Source organism: Lagenorhynchus albirostris, chromosome 12 (assembly GCF_949774975.1).
Source record: "Lagenorhynchus albirostris chromosome 12, mLagAlb1.1, whole genome shotgun sequence".
NCBI lineage: Eukaryota > Metazoa > Chordata > Mammalia > Artiodactyla > Delphinidae > Lagenorhynchus > Lagenorhynchus albirostris.
Genome location: NC_083106.1, coordinates 53145293 through 53164372, shown reverse-complemented (window position 1 = coordinate 53164372; position 19080 = coordinate 53145293). Strand labels below are relative to the sequence as shown.

The 19080-nt window shown below is 43.5% G+C and overlaps 1 protein-coding gene across 2 annotated transcripts in view; it reads right to left on the bottom strand.

Annotated features, from left to right (window-relative positions):
• Nucleotides 1-348: 348 nt before the first annotated feature.
• Nucleotides 349-19080, bottom strand: part of BVES (blood vessel epicardial substance) — a 41380-nt gene continuing 22648 nt past the window's right edge. For both annotated transcript variants that reach the window (XM_060167824.1, XM_060167825.1), the window contains one exon: nt 349-3043. In XM_060167824.1, the coding sequence (XP_060023807.1) occupies nt 2919-3043 (125 nt within the window). In that variant the 3' untranslated portion in view covers nt 349-2918. The remainder of the gene's footprint in view (nt 3044-19080) is intronic.

Sequence of the window (19080 nt, the reverse complement as noted above, 5' to 3'; positions counted from 1 at the left end):
CACAGCATTAAAGTGAAATGGACCATAGGGAGAAACGGAAAAGATCCCAGGAAGCTAAGGATGGTAAGTGAAAAATAATTATGTAGCACCCATTATTACTAATTTAAGATCTAGAAACATCATAGGGTTTGTGCTATTAATTTATAAATATAATATTTATGAGGGCTTGCAAAATATCATAACTGACATACATTCTGGTATAAATGTTACAGTCCAGCTTCATACAATGGACTTGATGTTACATTTAAACGTAGTAGATTTGGGGTAATATACAGAATAATTTTTGCAGACCATTTTCTGGACCTTGGTCACACAGCTAAGTGAAGGCCAAAGAACACAGGAAGCATCTCATTGGCAGCAAATGTGTTTTTTATCTATGCGTTATACAAAGATACACTTGTTCATTTGTATACATAAATTTATAAAAATTATCCATAGGAGATCTTTTATGTTTTCTTATCTGCTTCTTTGCTATCAAGTCTAGTGGGAAGACTACTCAATGTCTTCAGCTCCTTTTCTCTGAGACTAACTGTTGTCCTTAGAGGGATGTATTTAAAAATAGTTTCGTGTTTCCCATTCAAGCTAAATGGCTCTTTGAAGATTCCTAATCTTTTTTTTTTTTTTTTTTTGCGGTACGCGGGCCTCTCACTGCTGTGGCCTCTCCCGTTGCGGAGCACAGGCTCCAGATGCGCAGGGTCAGCGGCCATGGCTCACGGGCCCAGCCGCTCCGCGGCATGTGAGATCTTCCCGGACCGGGGCACGAACCCATCTCCCCTGCATCGGCAGGTGGACTCTCAACCACTGTGCCACCAGGGAAGCCCAAGATTCCTAATCTTGAAATTATAATCTTCCTTATCAATGGCACTGATGTGCACACGTTTTAATAAAACCAGTAAATGACTTCATATCACCTAATTTTAGCAGTGTGCTTTTAAACATGTTTGTTCCCAGCACTATAGAAAAGAACCTCCAAACACATCCAGGCTGATCATTAGAGATAACACCCTCTGTTGTCTGTGGTTGACAAAGTGAGACAAACCTGAAGATGGGTCAGGGTAAGAAAATCTCAAGGTTCTGTGGATTCACAGAACATTAAAAACATGGCTTTAGCAGCATCTAAAATTACTTTCTACTCAGAGAAGGATGTGATATCTAATTACTCTATAGAGTGATTTTGTAAGTTAGGTCTTATGCATGTGTAAACTCAATGGCCTACATAGCTTCACTCCAATAGTTAAAGGAAAGCAGTATTAACACCATTAGCTTATATACTTGATTCGGGCATTGAAAGAAAGAGTTCAACCTATTATATCTTTATAGTCTTAAAGCCAAGGCAAAGTCATTCACCTTTGTTTCATTTCCCCAAATAAATTTCTAATTTAGCAAACCGAAGAGACCACTATAGTGGGAAAGTGAAATCAGCCTTTCTACTGTGAGGCTAATAGGCCAGCATTTGATGACTATGTTAGCAGCTGGATACCCAGTCTGTGGAAGTTTTCTCAGTGAGTGACCAAGCATGTAAATTTGACTCAAGTGAAATTACTAAAATAACTGGCTTCAAAAAATGAGTTTAGGAAAATGAGGTGACCCTGGAGTAGCTTATTTTTATATCTCCTCTCACAGAAATCACCTCTTGGCAAAAGATGCTGTTGGCTCAGCTCACCTGAAACTAATTTCACTTGAACCTTTTCTTAGCTGTTTAACCTAATGGGACTGACTCAGAGTTGGTTCCAGTGGATGACACAAAATAAAGGTAGTGGGGCATGATGGAGCCCAGCCCATCAGGGGGCTTCCCCCAACTAGGTGGCCTGGTGGAGGGCCACAGTCACACTGACCCGCTGGATGATTTAAGCAGACTTCGAATTTCCCAAATACCACCATGTCTGGAATGCAGGCCCTCACAGCACTATCTAGGCTGGGCGATCATGGCAGGGCTTGTGGTGGACCGTCTGCCCGCACACAGCTGTGTCCTTGTTTGCATCTCTGGTACCTGGTCCCTGGCACACACAGTAAGGAGACATCTATGGACCTGGAGGAACCATCTGCATGTCAGAATAGCAGATGAAGAGTGCAGCGGCTCCGTCAGCCTCGTCATTCTGCGACACTTGTTTGGCCACTTGACTCTCCCGGTCCTCCCACCCCAAGGAACGTGCTTCCCACAGCAGAGTGTGGGGCAAGCTGGGCTGGTTTAGCCAAAGGCCGACCCCAGGCTCAGAACCTCTTCCACTGTTAACGTTTCCAGCTTTAGGGCTCAGCCCAACTTCCAAACAGCATAATATAAGGGTAATGTGACCAAAGTCTGACGAGCTTTGTTCATTATCAAGCTATCCACACAAGGCCCACAAAAGGAAGGCAGTCTAGTAGAATGACGTGTCTGGCCTGAGAGAAAAATATACATGAATCGCATCACATCTTTCTTTAAAATTTTCCGGCCAAAAAATCAACTGAGCGAAGCCTGAGATTCCCTGCTTTTTAATGTTACCTCAGCCTCAATTTCGAACTTACATTGTTTGTTACAACTATCAAACGGACAGCCCCATTGCCACGGCAGAGAAAAAACTGTCTCTGACGAAAAGGAACAGCTCGGAAAGATAAGTGAAGGCATTTGCAATGACAAAGCGCTAAGATTTTTTTTAAGTTAAATGATAACATATCTAGAAAACACTGTGAAAATATATCTCTCAAAAATAGCACTCAGTTTAGTCAGAAGGCTCAGTGGAACAGAAAGCTGACCAGTAAAAAGAGAAGATAACCTTCCCATGTTTTGAATCTCCCTCCCTTTCCTGCCCTCAGACTCTCCCAGGCTGGGAGTATCAATATTAAAGCAGAACAATTGAAAAGCTGTGAAAAAGTGCTGGTATTTTTCAGGATCTCTTCCAGACAGTTTCCCTCTTGGTAACGTGAATCCTCTCTTGGGATCAAGGCCAGCGACGAACTTGAAGCGTATTCGAGGACACGGGTTCAAAGACCTCGTCATCGTTTTCCGCCCCTTCCTCTATTGGGTTCATCTTCACAGAGGCTCGCTGGTGTAGGGGTGACACATCTGTCAGAGACACAGAAAGAAGAACCACTTAACGGACAGCCTTCCCTGATGCTGGCCTGATAGATCAACGGCAAACTCCAACTGGAAGATAAAACTCTCTGGGCATCTATAGCTGGCACCAGGAATGCAGTTTCCGTAAATTCTGTATTTTTTTTAACTTAATTTTTATTTTATGTTGGAATACAGTTGATTTACAATGTTGTGTTAGTTTCAGGTGTACAGCAAAGTGACTCAGTTATACATATATGTATATCCACTCTTTTTCAGATTCTTTTCCCAGAGAGGTTATTACAGAATATTGAGTAGCGTTCCCTGCGCTCTACAGGAGGACCTTGTTGATTATCTGTTTTATATATAGCAGTGTGTATGTTAATCCCAAACTCCTAATTTATCCCCCCATACACACACCTTTCCCCTCTGGTAACCATAAGTTTGTTTTCAAAGTCTGTGAGTCTGTTTCTGTTTTGTAAATAAGTTTGTTTGTATTAGTTTTTTAGATTCCACATATGTGATATCACATGATATTTGTGCCTCTCTGGCTTACTTCACTTAGTATGATAATCTCTAGGTCCCTCCATGTTCCTGAAAATGGCGTTATTTCATTTTTGTGGCTAATATTCTATTGTATATATGTATCACATCTTCTTTATTCACTCCTCTGTTGATGGACATTTAGGTGGCTTCTATGTCTTGGCTACTGTAAATAGTGCTGCAGTGAACATTGGGGTGCATGTACATTTTTGAACTATGGTTTTCTCTGGATATACGCCTGGGAGTGGGATTGCAGAATCATACGGTAGCTCTATTTTTAGTTTAAGGAACCTCCATACTGTTTTCCATACTGGCTGCAACAATTTACATTCCCACCAACATTGTAGGAGGGTTCCCTTTTCTCCACACCCTCTCCAGTATTTATTATTTGTAGGCTTTTTGATGATGGCCATTCTGACTGGTGTGAGATGATACCTCCTAGTTTTGATTTGCATTTCCGTAATAATTAGCAACATTGAGCATCTTGTCATATGGCTTTTGGCCATCTGTATATCTTCTTTGGAGAAGTGTCTATGTAAATCTTCTGCCCATTTTTTTTCTTTTTTTTTTTGCGGTACGTGGGCCTGTCACTGTTGTGGCCTCTCCCGTTGCGGAGCACAGGCTCCGGACGCTCACGGACCCAGCTGCTCCACGGCATGTGGGATCTTCCCAGACCGGGGCATGAACCCGTGTCCCCTGCATCGCCAGGTGGACTCTCAACCACTACGCCACCAGGGAAGCCCTGCCCATTTTTTTTTTTTTTCCTGCCCATTTTTTTTTATTGGATTTTTTTTTTCTTTTTATTGAGCTGCATGAGCTGTTTGTATATTTTGGGGATTAATCCCTTGTTGGTTGTGCCATTTGCAAACATTTTCTTTCATTCTGTAGGTTGGCTTCTGGGTTTTTTTATGGTTTCATTTGCTGTGCAAAAGCTTTTAAATTTAATTAGGTCCCATTTGTTTATTTTTGTTATTATTTCTATTACTCTAGGTGACTGATCCAAAAATATATTGCTGTGATTTATGTCAAAGTGTGTCCAACCTGTGTTCTCCTCTAGGAGTTTTATAGTATCTGGTCTTACATTTAGGTCTTTAATCCATTTTGAGTTTATCTTTGTGCACGGTGTTAGAGAAGGTTCAAATTCCATTCTTTTACATGTAGCTGTCCAGTTTTCCCAGCACCAATTATTGAAGAGACTGTCTTTTCTCCATTGTATAGTCTTGCCTCCTTTGTCATAGATTAATTGATCATAGGTGCATGGTTTATTGCTGGGATTTCTATCCTGTTCCATTGATCTATATTTCTGTTTTTGTGCCACTACCATACTGTTCTGTTTACCATAGCCTTGTAATAGTATAGTCTGAAGTCAGGGAGCCTGATTCCTCCAGCTCCGTTTTTCTTTCTCAAGATTACTTTGGCTATTTGAGGTCTTTTGTGTTTCCATACAAATTTTAAAATATTTTGTTCTAGTTCTGTGAAAAATGCCATTGGTACTTTGATAGAGATTGCATTGAATCTGTAGATTGCCTTGGGGAGAATAGTCATTTAACCATATTGATTCTTCCAGTCTAAGAACACGGTGTATCTTTCCATCTGTTTGTGTCATCTTTGATTTCTTTCATCAGTGTCTTATAGTTTTCAAAGTACAGGTCTTTTGCCTCCTTAGGTAAGTTTATTCCTAGGTATTTCATTCTTTTTGATGCAATGGTATATGGGAGTTTTCTTTCTTTTTTAAAAAAATAAATTTATTTATTTTATTTATTATTTTTGGCTGTGTTGGGTCTTCGTTGCTGCATGCAGGATTTCTGTAGTTGCGGTGAGTGGGGGCTACTCTTCGTTGTAGTGTGCGGGCTTCTCATTGCAGTGGCTTCTCTTGTTGCAGAGCACGGGCTCTAGGTGCATGGGCTTCAGTAGATGTGGCTCGTGGGCTTCAGTAGTTATGACTCACGGGCTATAGAGCACAGGCTCAGTAGTTGTGGCACACGGGCTTAGTTGCTCCGCGGCATGTGGGATCTTCCCGGACCAAGGCTCAAACCTGTGTCCCCTGCATTGGCAGGCAGATTCTTAACCACTGTGCCACCAGGGAAGCCCCATGGGAGTATTCTTAATTTCTCTTTCTGATCTTTCTTTGTTAGTGTATAGACATGCAACAGATTTCTGTGTATTAATTTTGTTGTTTTTAAAACATTTTAAAAATATTTTATTATTGTTTTTTTGGCTGCATTGGGTCTTCATTGCTGCATGTGGGCTTTCTTTAGTTGCGGCGAGGAGGGGCTACTCTTCATTGTGGTGCATGGGCTTCTCATTGCGGTGGCCTCTCGTTGTGGAGCATGGGCTCTAGGTGCACGGGCTTCAGTAGTTGCAGCACGCAGGCTCAATAGTTGTGGCTTGTGGGCTCTAGAGCGCAGGCTCAGTAGTTGTGGCGCATGGGCTTAGTTGCTCCATGGCATGTGGGATCTTCCCAGATCAGGGATTGAACCTGAGTCCCCTGCATTGGCAGGCGGATTCTTAAGCACTGTGCCACCGGGGAAGTCCCTCTGTATATTCATTTTGTATCCTGCAACTTTACCGAATTCATTAATGAGCTCTAGTAGTTTTCTGGTAGCATCTTTAGGATTTTCTATGTATAGTATCATGTCATCTGCAAACAGTGACAGTTTTACTTCTTTTTTTTCCAATTTGGATCCCTTTTATTTCTTTTTCTTCTCTGATTGCTGTGCATGCCAAATCATTTTGGATAAGACCAAATATCAAGGGCCTTTTGGCATGGACCAAATGTCTCCATGGACATTCTGGACAGGACCAAATATGACCAAATATCAAGGACCTTGGTGTAGACCAAATGTCTTATGGACCAAATGCAAGGCATGAAAGTCAAGAAGCCATTCTTAGTCCATGAGAACAGATGTGGAGGGGATGCCACTGCAGATGCCTGGATGGTATGAGCTTCTCAAACATATGAAGCTCCCAATGGGTTGCCCCAAGGTCTGCTTAGAACTCAGAATGCACACTCCTACAGTAACATCATACGTGGTGATTCGAGTCCCTTGAAGGCTGGTTTAAGTCCTAATTTCCCTAAAGAATGGTTCTACTCCAAAATTATAGAACCTAACACCATCCTGGAACACCACCTAAAAGAACATTCTTTTTTTTTTTTTTTTTTTTTTTACGGTACGCGGGCCTCTCACTGCTGTGGCCTCTCCTGTTGCGGGTGGCCATGGCTCACGGGCCCAGCCGCTCCGCAGCATGAGGGATCTTCCCGGACCGGGGCACGAACCCGTGTCCCCTGCATCGGCAGGCGGACTCTCAACCACTGTGCCATCAGAGAAGCCCTAAAAGAACATTTCTTGCCACCACCTGTCCAGCCACTCCCTGGACTGACGGGGAGAGGGAGAGAGAGAAGGTGGTGAGAAGGAGAATCCAGGCATGCAGGAGGGAAGAGCCGGGTGGAGGAAATAAATCCCAAATTGCAGCGGATAAGAAACCAAACAATAACTCACACGTTCTGTCCATCCCTCATTCGTTCATGCATTCACCAAATGCTAATTGAGCATCTACTGTAATGGACACCATGCTTGATGCAGAAAAAACCATTATCTAACAGTAAGAGTAAAAGGTATTATAAATGGGTACATGGGCTTCTCAAGGTGCCTAATATTACAGCAAACTCTCTTCCATACTGTTCCCACGTTCCGTGTCAGGCTCCACTTTGTCAGGGTCTCCCTTGGCCCTACCCATGCCTGTGCCGGATTCTTGCTCTGCCCTCCAGCAGGGCGGGGTCCGTTAGCAATCAATCAACCAGCAAACGCTGAACTCAGGCTGGAGGTGAGGCTGATGATGGAGGAACAATGGGTGAAATCTGACTCTTCAAATACTTGCTGTACAGCAAAGGACAGTAGCAGGATTCTATGAAGACACAAAGCAGAAAGGCTACAAGAAATTTATCAAGATCAGCTGTTAATCCCTGGCCAGAGTCAGCTGCAGACCAGAGGGTGCAGCAACCCTGAGAGCCTTCAGCGAGGAGGAGGGGTGGGGGCCGGCCGTGTGCTCCACGCACGGATTGGAGTGTGGGAGGCAGTGAACGGTGGTCAGGACCAGAGGCTCAAGGAAACACTTCCAGGGTTCAGATCCTTGCTGTGCCGCTTCCTGGCTGTGCGACCTGTCCTCCATTACTAAGCCTCTCTAGGCCTGTTTCCCTGTCTGTGGAAAGGAGATGTTCACAGGACCTGCCGCATGGGGTTGTTGGGAGGATTAAACAAAATAATGGAACGTGCTTGGCACGGTGCTGGTACATAGGAACTGTCACTGTCATTTTTTTCAAGATAAATAGTTTTTTCATTTCACCTTTATTCACTTGGATGAAAAGTATACTGCATTGCTTACTTTACTGATAGCATTTTGAGATCAGGATAAAGATACCTGGGAAATGGACTTTTGGGGACCTGATATGCACACATCTTGGGGGGAGGCTCTGTGTGTTCCTTCCACGGACAGCTTCGGAATCAACGTGGCCATTGTTAGGAGAGAACATTAATATCGTATTTAGCAAGGAATGATTCGTTTACATATAACTTATTTTAACTTAAGAAGTCTCTTTGGCATATATGACATTTATCACTGTTTTCCAGTTAAAGATTCACATAACATCATTACATAAACATTAAAAAAACTTTTTGTTAATTTTATCGAAGTATAGTTGAGGTACAGTATTATGTAAGTTACAGGTGTACAATATAGTGATTCACAATGTTTAAAGGGTATATTCCACTTAGTTATTATAAAATATTAGCTATATTCCTGTGCTGTACAATATATACTTGTAGCTTATTTATACAGTTTGTGCCTCTTGCCCTGACCCCCATCCCTATCTTGTTCCTCTCCCTTCCCTCTCCCCATTGGTAACCACTAGTTCTCTATAAGTCTGTTTTTTTTTTTTTGTTATATTCACTAGTTTGTCGTATTTTTTAGATTCCACACATAAGTGATCTCACACAGTATTTGTCTTTATCTGACTTATTTCACACAGCATAATACCTTGCAAGTCCACCCATGTTGTTGCAAATGGCAACATTTCATTCTTTTTTATGGTTGAGGTTTTTTTGGGGGGTGGGAGGAAGCAATAAGTTACGTACAATAACTGTCATTTAATTATTAACTCTACAGTCATTGCCACACATCTGGGGAGATGCCCTGATCCACAGCCACATCTTCCAACATGAAAAGATCATAATTACGCAGGGCTGGACTTCGGCAGAGCTAGTGTGTTTGTTGTATATACGTGGAAATTGTTCACTTTCCAACATTTACAGTCAATTAAAATACTGAGTTTCCAGAGAGACACAACTACTGACGTAAACGGTAGAAAATCACCCTCGATTAAAATAGTCCAAGAACACAATTCTGCCTCTGAGCACAGCAAGGGAGAATCTCTCAGACACGTTCTTTTTATCCCTTTTTACACAGGTGACAGCAGACACACCAAACATAACCTCAGATTCGCACGTCTACTCAAATGGCAACGTGACCTATCTGTGAGACCTTGGGCAGGTTACTTCACCTCTCTGTGCCTCAATTTCTCTAACTGTAAAATAGAAATCATAATAATACCATCTACTTCACATGGTGGTTAAGAGGATTACATGACTCAACACTTGTTAAGTTCTTACATCTGTGTCTAGGATGTTATAATCCCTTTGTAAATGTAAGTCAGTAAAACGAGTTAATAATAAGGCCTTAGGAGAGCAATGGCCTAAATCATTAGGAAACTTGTTAAAATTCATCGTCACTCATAGGAACAGCACATAAAGGAAATGGGACTTGTGCTCAAATAGGGGTTTGTGTTTCTCAATCTAAGAGTGCAGCAAAATTGTTTTTTGTTTTTTTTTTAAAGAAAAAACAATAGCCATGGCTTCCATCATATTTCTAGCCTCAAGTTATGATTGGGTGTCATGAAATATTAACTTAGGCTGAGTATTTGCAGACAGACAAAGCCCTCAGAACAAGCAAGATGGCATGTCTAAGAGCATTATGCCCAATCCGTTACGTAGAGCATTCAGACCTAAGTGTACGACACACATAACACAAACATGCCCAATGCATTTGGGCTGGGGAAGTGGGGGAAATTGGTTTGTAGTTTTTAAGCCCATCTATCAAACCAGGGGTGATGTTCTGTGGTAATGTGAGGGTGCTGTCTACATCGGGGCCAAAATGTTATCTGCCCCCTTAACTACTTCACCAATCACTGCCTTTTTCCATTGAGAGAGGACCCAATCCCACTGGAAATGACCTAGAGAAACTTCGTGAGAACTTTCAGCTTCTCTGTTGTTGACTGAAAAAAAAATGCACACCCTTAACGTTGAGGATTATGTTTTATTTGGCGGACAAAACTGAGGACTTAAGGCCGGGACACAGCCTCTCAGATAGATTGCTCTGGGAGATGGCTCCAAAGAGGGTAGGGGGAAGCCAGGATATGTAGGAGTTTTGGCAACAAAGACCAGGGAGTCAGAGCATCAAAAGATTACTGTTAATTAAAGGAAACAAGACATCACAAGTTAAGGAAGTTAGCGTTTTTCTGGGTATGGAAAGAGGCAGGAGTCTGGGCTCACTGAAATCATTCCTTTGCTATGTACCTCAGCTCTCTGGGGCCAGGATCCTGTGCTTTCGCATCCTGAGTCCCCTCAGGGTGCACGGTCAGGGGGTGGTGGCAGTGGCAGACTGCTAGATGGCGGGCATCCTGTTTCTCTCCTGAGCTCCAGGGCTCACCGTCAGGGTGGCTGTAACATCTTTTGTCTACTGATATAGCAGGCAACATTTTTTTTTCACTGATATTGTGAAAGAATTTATTCTGTCCCCACTCTATTTACCTGGGAAGGGAAGAGCTGTAGTGCTTATGATGTAACGGTAAAAGATAGTCAAGCAAGAGTCATCCACAGTCCTGGGGTGACATCCAGGGGCCTCCTTCCCTTCTGGTCCAAGCTCTAGCAAACTCACTGCTCCCCAAATCCAGCCCATCCTTTTCCTTTTCTCTCCTTGCTTTTCTCTCCCTCCGACTGGTTTCTCCATTCTCCCCTCTACCCACCAAATTCCTATCCACTCCTCAAAGTGCGGTTCAAGCCCCACCTCCTTCCTTTGTAATCTTCCCTAATTCCTTCTGTGGGGAGATTCTGTTCTCCACCGGACAACAAATACTTGCATCTCTCCCTTACTGGAGAGCAAGCATTTTGAGGGCAGTCATCACTGCCTCTTCTCTCCTGCAGCCTCTCTGAAGCACCCACACGTAGCCAGGTCCTTGATAATTACTGAGTCCATGAGAAAAATCTCTCCTCCGAAACTCTGCACGGGGCCTTCAGAAGCCGATCCTGAGGACTTGGGAATATCACAGGGCCATCAAACTGGATCTCTGTGGGTCAGGTCCCTGCCCTGGCAGTGGGGTGCCACCCGTGCCCCTCAAGCGCATGCAGGTCTCGGGTTACGGTAAAACCTCACTATGAAAGGTGACTGTTAGCGCTACATTCTTTATCACGTCCCCTGAGGGACATCGCTTTCGTACCACTGATGATTCGACAGAGCTTATAGCACAGGCAGGAGTACCATCCCCTCAAGTCAGCATCAGTGAAGTCTGTCAGTATCGTCACCTGCTACAAAGTTGCCATCCAATCAGCAAAGAGAATCCCCAAGTGACTACAAGGCTGAGAGGCTGGGTTAAATTTTGGGGAAATAAAAATGAATCAAACATAGTCTCTGCCCCTGTATCATTTTACGTCTCAGGAACTACATTGTACTTTTGGGAGCAATTCCTTCTCACCGTATCCATGTCATTATTTCTAATTTATACTCAGAGGCTAAATAAAGCAAGGACAACCAGGACACCTGTAAAGGAAATAGAGCTGGGGAGATGCTGTGGACGAACGCCTTTCCCACCAGGGCGGGACCCACTCAGAAACGTATTTGGCCAGGGTAAACCAGCGAGACTGCCAGCCCTTGTGCTCTTTCCACACAGAGAAGAAGAGATGCCCTTTCAGCCTTTGTGCCTGCGTTAGGGCCCACCAGCCCCCCAACACCCCAGTTCCCACCACAGCGCCTGTTGCTCTTTCTCCATCGGCAGATGTACTGGAAGGTGACGGGGACACCATCTGACTTGTAGCCGCCGGAAGCCGCCAGAGCCAGCCGGCTACCTGACCCCTCGACAGGAATCAGAGTCTCAGAGAGAGTCCACTCTCTGTCTCAACCTCAGGGAGCCTGGCTTCTGTACCACTAAGGGCCAAGTATGAGGTTCACCTGGCCCAACCCGGGAACTGGCCACCGTCACGGCCAGGAGAAAGGCAGACTTCCCAGAGAAGGAGCTCACTCACCCTGGTGAACACCCGGTGTTCTCCGCCCTCCACAGCACACCTGCTGGTTCAAGTGGAAAGACTCAGAGGTCATCACTGTGCTGCCAGAAATCATTTCTTTGTCCGCTAATAAATCTAAACCCAATTTGGAGTATGAACAACAACGAAAAAAAGAATTCTGCTTTAAGGGGACTGTCTTACATTTCACAAGTTGAACATTAGTAAATCCTTTCTACAAGTTTGCCCAGTTCTTCATTAATCTTATGCATTGATGCATCCTCAGAACTTGGCCCAGAAGGCCCAATACCATCCCTAAGTAGGAGAACATGAGGAGAGAACAGAGGAAGAAATTGAGCTTATCTTTAGCCAAATGCTTTTTCAAGTCACTTTTGCCCCTCGAGGACGTTACTGTGAGGTTCATGACCTCCGTATAATGCTTTACTCTTCATTTATCCCAAATTCTAGAGGGGCAAATCATTCCGTATCCACAAATTTTCCAGAAAACTGATTTTTATCCTTTTTCTATTAAAACCGCTTTCAGAGTTGGGAGACAGAAGTGGTTAACTATATCCTTTGGTGTTTATTATAATCGAGAAGAGATAATTAGCATTATTTGGGGCTGTCAGCTATCAACACCTTCCAATTGGCTCGGGCTGCCAATTAACAGTTTATTCTAAAAGGATGTAAAACAAATGTCTTAGACTGAACTTCAGTCCAAACTTATCAGGTGTGAAATTGTTAAACGTTCATCGAGTTACTTTTGCTTGGGGGATGTTTCATATTATACCACGTGACAAAAACAAAAAAACCCAAAAACCATCCTGCCAAGAAGACGTACACATCCCTTCCACAGACAGCAAGGCCTGGAAAAGGCACAGCCAGCGGAGCAGAATTTACTCTGAGCTGTGTACCACGTTCGGTGTGTTCAGGTGGGAAAGAGAACGGGAACACCAGGCAGCCCTCCTGAGGGTAAGAGGAAAACTCAAAACTCAGAAACACGGGCTCTGAGCAAATGCAGAAGACAGACTTAGAGGTAAGAGGCCTGAACCAAACAGTGGACACCTCCACACACGCCAGACCACAGGGGGTGACAACACTGGGGACACCCACGGGGGGCTTTGGATCTGGGAAAAGAGTCTCTTCTCAGCAGACCTGTTCAGGCAGTGGCTCGTGCTGGATCCTAGTTGAGAAGAAAAGGAGCTGGTGATTAAGACCCACTGTGCGTCCTTGAGGGTCATTGCCTGAAGGTGCAAACCAGCCAGGGGCCTCCATGGAGGATGGGCTCAGGCTGCCCTGCCAGGCCTTTTCCTGTCTTCCTAAAGTCCCGAGTTACAGAACCCCAGGAAGCCTTTTTCTACACAGACCATGGCGATCTTACATGAGAATCCATCGAAACTCTGCTATCCGAGTGGTAAAAAGTTAGGTAAGAGAAATTCCCTTTGATAGAGCCCTGTCCTTATTAAGCTTATTTCTGTTTCAGGTGCTGATGATTACATGAGGGCCTGAGGGCCTCTCCTCACAGGAAAAAGTAAACAGACATATTTGTTGTTCTTAAATCCAGAGTGAAGGTCACATGTGTTCCAGAGAATGAATAAGCGACCTCAAGTTTGATCTTCAAGTAAGTACAGGACCATGATATGAAGTTTGTCGAATGACTTCTCGCTCTGCTTCAGAAATACACTTTTTAACAAGGAGTGACACTTCTGTAAACTATCCGATATAATGTGGTAAGATTTTCCCCTCTTTTTTCTGTTAACTTTGATGACATTTTCTTCATTCCTTGCAAAGTGTTCCTATTTTTATTATGTTGAACCATCTGGCCAACTGCTTTAGCAAGTAATTAAAAACCTTACAGGGGATTAGAATTTTAATTAGATTATACATTTTTTGATGAATGGGGATGGGGAAAAATTTTTTTTTTTTAGGCTGGGAAATGTCATTTGTTTTTTGTTTTTTTTTTAACATCTTTATTGGAGTATAATTGCTTTACAATGGTGTGTTAGTTTCTGCTTTATAACAAAGTGAATCAGTTATACATATACATATGTTCCCATATGTCTTCCCTCTTGCGTCTCCCTCCCTCCCAAGGGGAAAAATTTAATGGCTTCTTTGCTAGAAAGGATTATCATCCCCTTTCCTGCCTTTACCTACTTACATCATAAAACTTTTTTAAATTAAAAAGAGGTTCTTTTCATTGAGGTCATAAGATTGTTTTAAATTGTAGAAACTGAATTTGGACTGAAGCTTTCTGAAGAAGGGTAGGTTTGGCCTTTGTACCTAATCTCCCTTGGAGGGACTCAGCACCATCATTGAGGGACTCAAGCAAGGAAGTATACAGATTATCGCAATTACGGGGAGGAAGAGGAGGTTAGTGGCTCCTATGGGAGGTTCTCAGATCAGTTCCCGACTCCTGAGATGGGCGGTCGGGGCCCTGAGCTGCATGGCAACAGGTGTGAGTAGCCACGGAACAGCGAGAGTCCTGCAGCCCTTTTCTGCCCCACAGAGAAAGTTTTAGGGCTGCAGAGCTGGTGGATAAACTCCGGGGAACAGGGAAGGCGGTTCCGGGATGGCAGCTGTGCAACAGACCCAGAGAATCACCAGTCCGGGGTGAGGTACGAGGGTGGGAAGCTCTGTGAGGAAGGTCTGAGAAAAAGGGGACACGGAATTGATGGCCTGAGAGAGTGGGGATGTGAAACCAAAAAGGCAAGGATAAGGAAAAAGAGAGGCCACTGGAGATGCCCGTAAAAAACAGAAAGCAGTATGAAAAGGCATGGCTCAAAGGTGAAATAACTACTCAGAGTTTAAGGAGAAATGAAATGGATTCACCCGAAAGAAAAAGCAGCTTTAAGATACGGGGGATCTGGTGACTAAGACAGCCCTAAGAGCAAAGCGACAAAAAACTTCAGGGGAAAAAAAGGAGAGGCAAGGCATGAAGTAAACTGTAGTGTTATGTTTGTGTTTGACAAAAGGAGAATCCATTTGAACTTATTAGAAACAGTCTGCTTTGAAGAGATCAGGAATCATGACACTGGAACCTAAAGAAAGGGGTAGTCATAGCCCACTATTGGGTTCTGAATAAACCATAATGTCAACACTATTTACTTGTTTTAAACTTTACAAAACAACCCACAGACAAAGCAAGGAAGACCTAACTGCAAAGAGAACAGGCGTATTTAATACCTCTGAACCATAATTTAAAAATGGATAAGATGGTAATTTGCATAGTATGTGTATTTTACCACATTAAAAACAATTTGAAAACAGAAGAGGGAACAGAAATGTATGTTATCAACCTTGATTGTTTGAAAGTTAAAGAAGAGACAACAGTTTGAAGGTCGCAGGGGGAAAGAGTAAGTAAGGGTAGGGATGCTAATGGTAGGGTGCTAATGTCCTCACCTTGAAACAATGTTTCAAAGAGAAAAAAGAAATGGAGGTTTAAGTGTACTATTTAATGTTACAAAGGTAAACAATAAAGGAATAAAAACTAGTAATATCATACTGAGCAGAAGGGGGAAGGGAAGTTAAAAGCGAGCTAAGTTAGGTTAGAAGATAAAGGTTAAGAGGATAAATCAAATAACAGCACATTATTCATCATTTCGGACAAAAATTGTTCCAATGTGATTGCTCTTAGGGAGCAGTTAGGTTGGAGGGGGTCAGTTCTTTTCACTGAGATATTTTTTTTACTACTTGATATCTGTGTGTGTATATTAACTTGATAATTAAGAAAATTTTTGTTTAAAAGACTAAAAATAGATAACCAGTAAAATCCTTTTACAGTCATCTTACAGATGAGAAAATGCTGGATGAGGATAGAGGCCATTTAAAGGGTTGGTGAGAGTGTGGGCCTTGGAGACAGTCCCCCAGCCAGGAGGGGCTGTACTCCAAGGACCCAGAGGAGATGAACATCATACTCCTCAACCTGAAACGGGGGAAACGTAACACTTACCTCACTGGGGGGTTGTGACGATTAAATGAGAACATGTATGACAGTGGTCAGCATGTGTCAGTGGCTGCAGTAGGGGTTGAATATCCCCAAACAAGTTTACACTCACGTATGGTGATTCGTAAGGGCCAAAGCAAGGCAAGACCTTGTAACCCAGGGGTCCGCAAACCCCGGGCCCCGGACCAATATCAGTCCGCAGCCTGTTAGGAACCGGGCCGCACATCGGGAGGTGAGTGGCAGGTGAGCGAGCAAAGCTTTATCTGCTGCTCCCCATTGCTCCCCATCATTCGCATTACCACCTGAATCATCCCCCCACCCCGCCTGCATGCCCACCCCCAGAAAAACTGTCTTCCAGGAAACTGGTCCCTGGTGCCAAAAAGGTTGGGGACCGCTGTTGTAACCAATTCACCACTTCTTTGTTTCAGGGTTGGCACAGTGGCCCTAACCAGGTTATTTAACCTCCCCAAGCTGCACTCTACTCAGCTACACAGTAGGAGCACTGCTTTTCACTAGCCCTCTTGGTGGGTCTGAGAACGGTTCAGGGGCTCTTCCTCTGGGTACCTGCTGCCTAATCACATCCCTGTCTCTCTCTTTCCCTATAATTTTATGTAAAGCTTGTTGTTTATAAGCCTACAGTTGTTCACAGGGGGAACAAAATACAAATTGGGTTGAACAGACTATTTCATGAAACAAGAAGGTTGTATTGGCTTTTTGTATCTTTCCAGATAAAAAAAATAGATAACAGAGGTGAGGGAACCCATTACGTTAGATATGCTGCCTAGTCTTTGCAGCCAAGAATACGAACCAGATGCAAACTAACTCAGCTTAGAGCAGACCTGTGCGTCTAGGTCATATGAAATTAGTAGACTGTCCACAGCACCATCTTGACATTAATAACAAAAAATACTTGTAAAGGTTTTTTGTCGGTAATAAATATCTCTATTCCATAGTCTATTTAAGAAATCATAAATTTTAATAATAATTTCTGAAAAAATACACAGTTTAAACTAGCAAAATCTTTCAAAGATGAGTTCTGACAGGATCACCTACACTGACTCAGGATTTTCAAAAAACAAACACACCAAACAATAGGTTCATTTAACCCCAATTAACTAAAATAAAGTTCTCAACTTTCAAGGAAACATAGTGTGTCCACCTGTTGCCATGACAATGCCTGTGGTCAGCACCACTTATCATGATGGAACTGCCAAGTACAGTCCATCTCTGTGTGTGTGTGTTTTATACATCACACGTAGGGAGCCAACCTTGTAAGGAAGGAAAGACAAGGAGATGACAAGGCACCCTGATGAGCACGTTGGTCCAGGAGCAGAAAGAAGAAAGCTTATATCCATCTGAGGGCATTTAATCCTTCTCACACGTCCTGGACATCCTATCTCACAATCACACTTCTAAACATGGAACTCAAGTAAATGAAGCAACAGGAAAGCGAAAAAGAATTAAATTAATTGGATTATGTGCTAGTGAATAAACAGGAAAGTTTTTCTCAGACTATTTCATTATTTTACTTTCTTGCCTTTAAATGATCGTTTGAAGTGGAATCCAGACCCTGGTAAAGAGTAGAGATCCTGGGGCTTCCCTGGTGGCGCAGTGGTTGAGAGTCCGCCTGCCGATGCAGGTGACACGGGTTCGTGGCCCGGTCTGGGAGGATTCCACATGCCGCGGAGCGGCTGGGCCCGTGAGCCACGGCCACTGAGCCTGCGCGTCTGGAGCCTGTGCTCCGCGGTGGGAGAGGCCACAACAGTGAGAGGCCCGCATACCGTTAAAAAAAAAAAAAAAAAGTAGAGTCTTCACCAGAATCTATGTGAGCCTCAAGAAATACAAGAAACATCTTAATCACAACCAGGGGAATGCAATCAGCCCAATTCCAGAAGGCAGGGAATTCTACAGCCTCACTACTCAAGGCATAGTTCAGGGACCAGCCACATCAGCATCACGTGGGCGCCTGTCAATAAGCACATGGACTTCCAGGCCCCACCCCCATCTGCTGCACCAAAGCCTTTCATGAGATATCCAAGTTACGCATATGCATAGATATGTTTAAGAATCTCTGCTCTATAGGACAAACAAAAGAAAACAAAAAGGTGAAACACAGACAGAAAGAGATGGAAAGGGGAGCCTAGAGATTCCGAGACTTTTCAGCCCACGGCTCTTAAAGCTCCTGTTTTGAGGTAGCACTTGCCACTTTCACTCATGTCCCCTGGACCAGAGAAGTCACTTGGCCGGAACCACCATGAATGGGTACATCCTGATATTGATTTAAAAAATAATTATGAGAAATATTGAAATGGATTTTAATATTTAAATCTACTTCTCCGTTTGAGTTAATGACTAGAATGAATAATGTCAAAGTTTTTTGGTTAGGAAAATATATAAAATAAATTTAATTTTTACAGAACAGCATTGCTCATCGTTCTGTAAGTATATATATGAGGCAATGTGAAAGCGAACCCAAAGCTAACTGACTGGAGAATATTATTGGATAATTTTAAATGTCCCTGCGTAGAACCTCCATACAACGATTAAGGCCAAAATTTTCTTTGAAATGGAAATTAACTGGCCTAAGGAAACCTATCTGTTTCACTGCTTGGTCCTAATGAAGGATTCGGGGGATGGTAGGTTTCTTGAAGGAAGTGGGATGGAGGGGAAAGAAATGACCTTTTGCAAACACTACCTTCTCCCTAAGTGTAGTGGACTCGTCTGCAAAGAGGTGAGTAATAGCGGCCGCTGTGCCCAGCTGGCAGAGTCATCAGGTTCAAATGCAAGAATGGGTGTGAAAGTGACCTGTAAATTATAAAGCACCGGTCAAACATTTCATGCATTTTTTTTCCTTTTCTTTTTAAACCACAGAGGAAATATGGTCTAAAATCATGGACTGAGGAATCACACAGGATGTGTCTGTCTGCCAGCACCTCCCCCTGAGGATCTGGAACAGTGAGTACACATCTCATATTCCCAATTTCCTCTCGGTTAAGTGAAATGATACTCATCACGGTAGATTGTGTTATTGTCAACATGCCTGCTTTCCCTCCCTTCCTGTGTAGCCCCTGAAGGAGGATTAAAAAGCCACCCATTCATGGTGGTTCCGGCCAAGTGACTTCTCTGGTCCAGGGGACATGAGTGAAAGTGGCAAGTGCTACCTCAAAACGGGAGCTTTAAGAGCCGTGGGGTGATTCTGCCACCCCTGTCCTCCCTAGGCCACGAGTGGCAGCTCA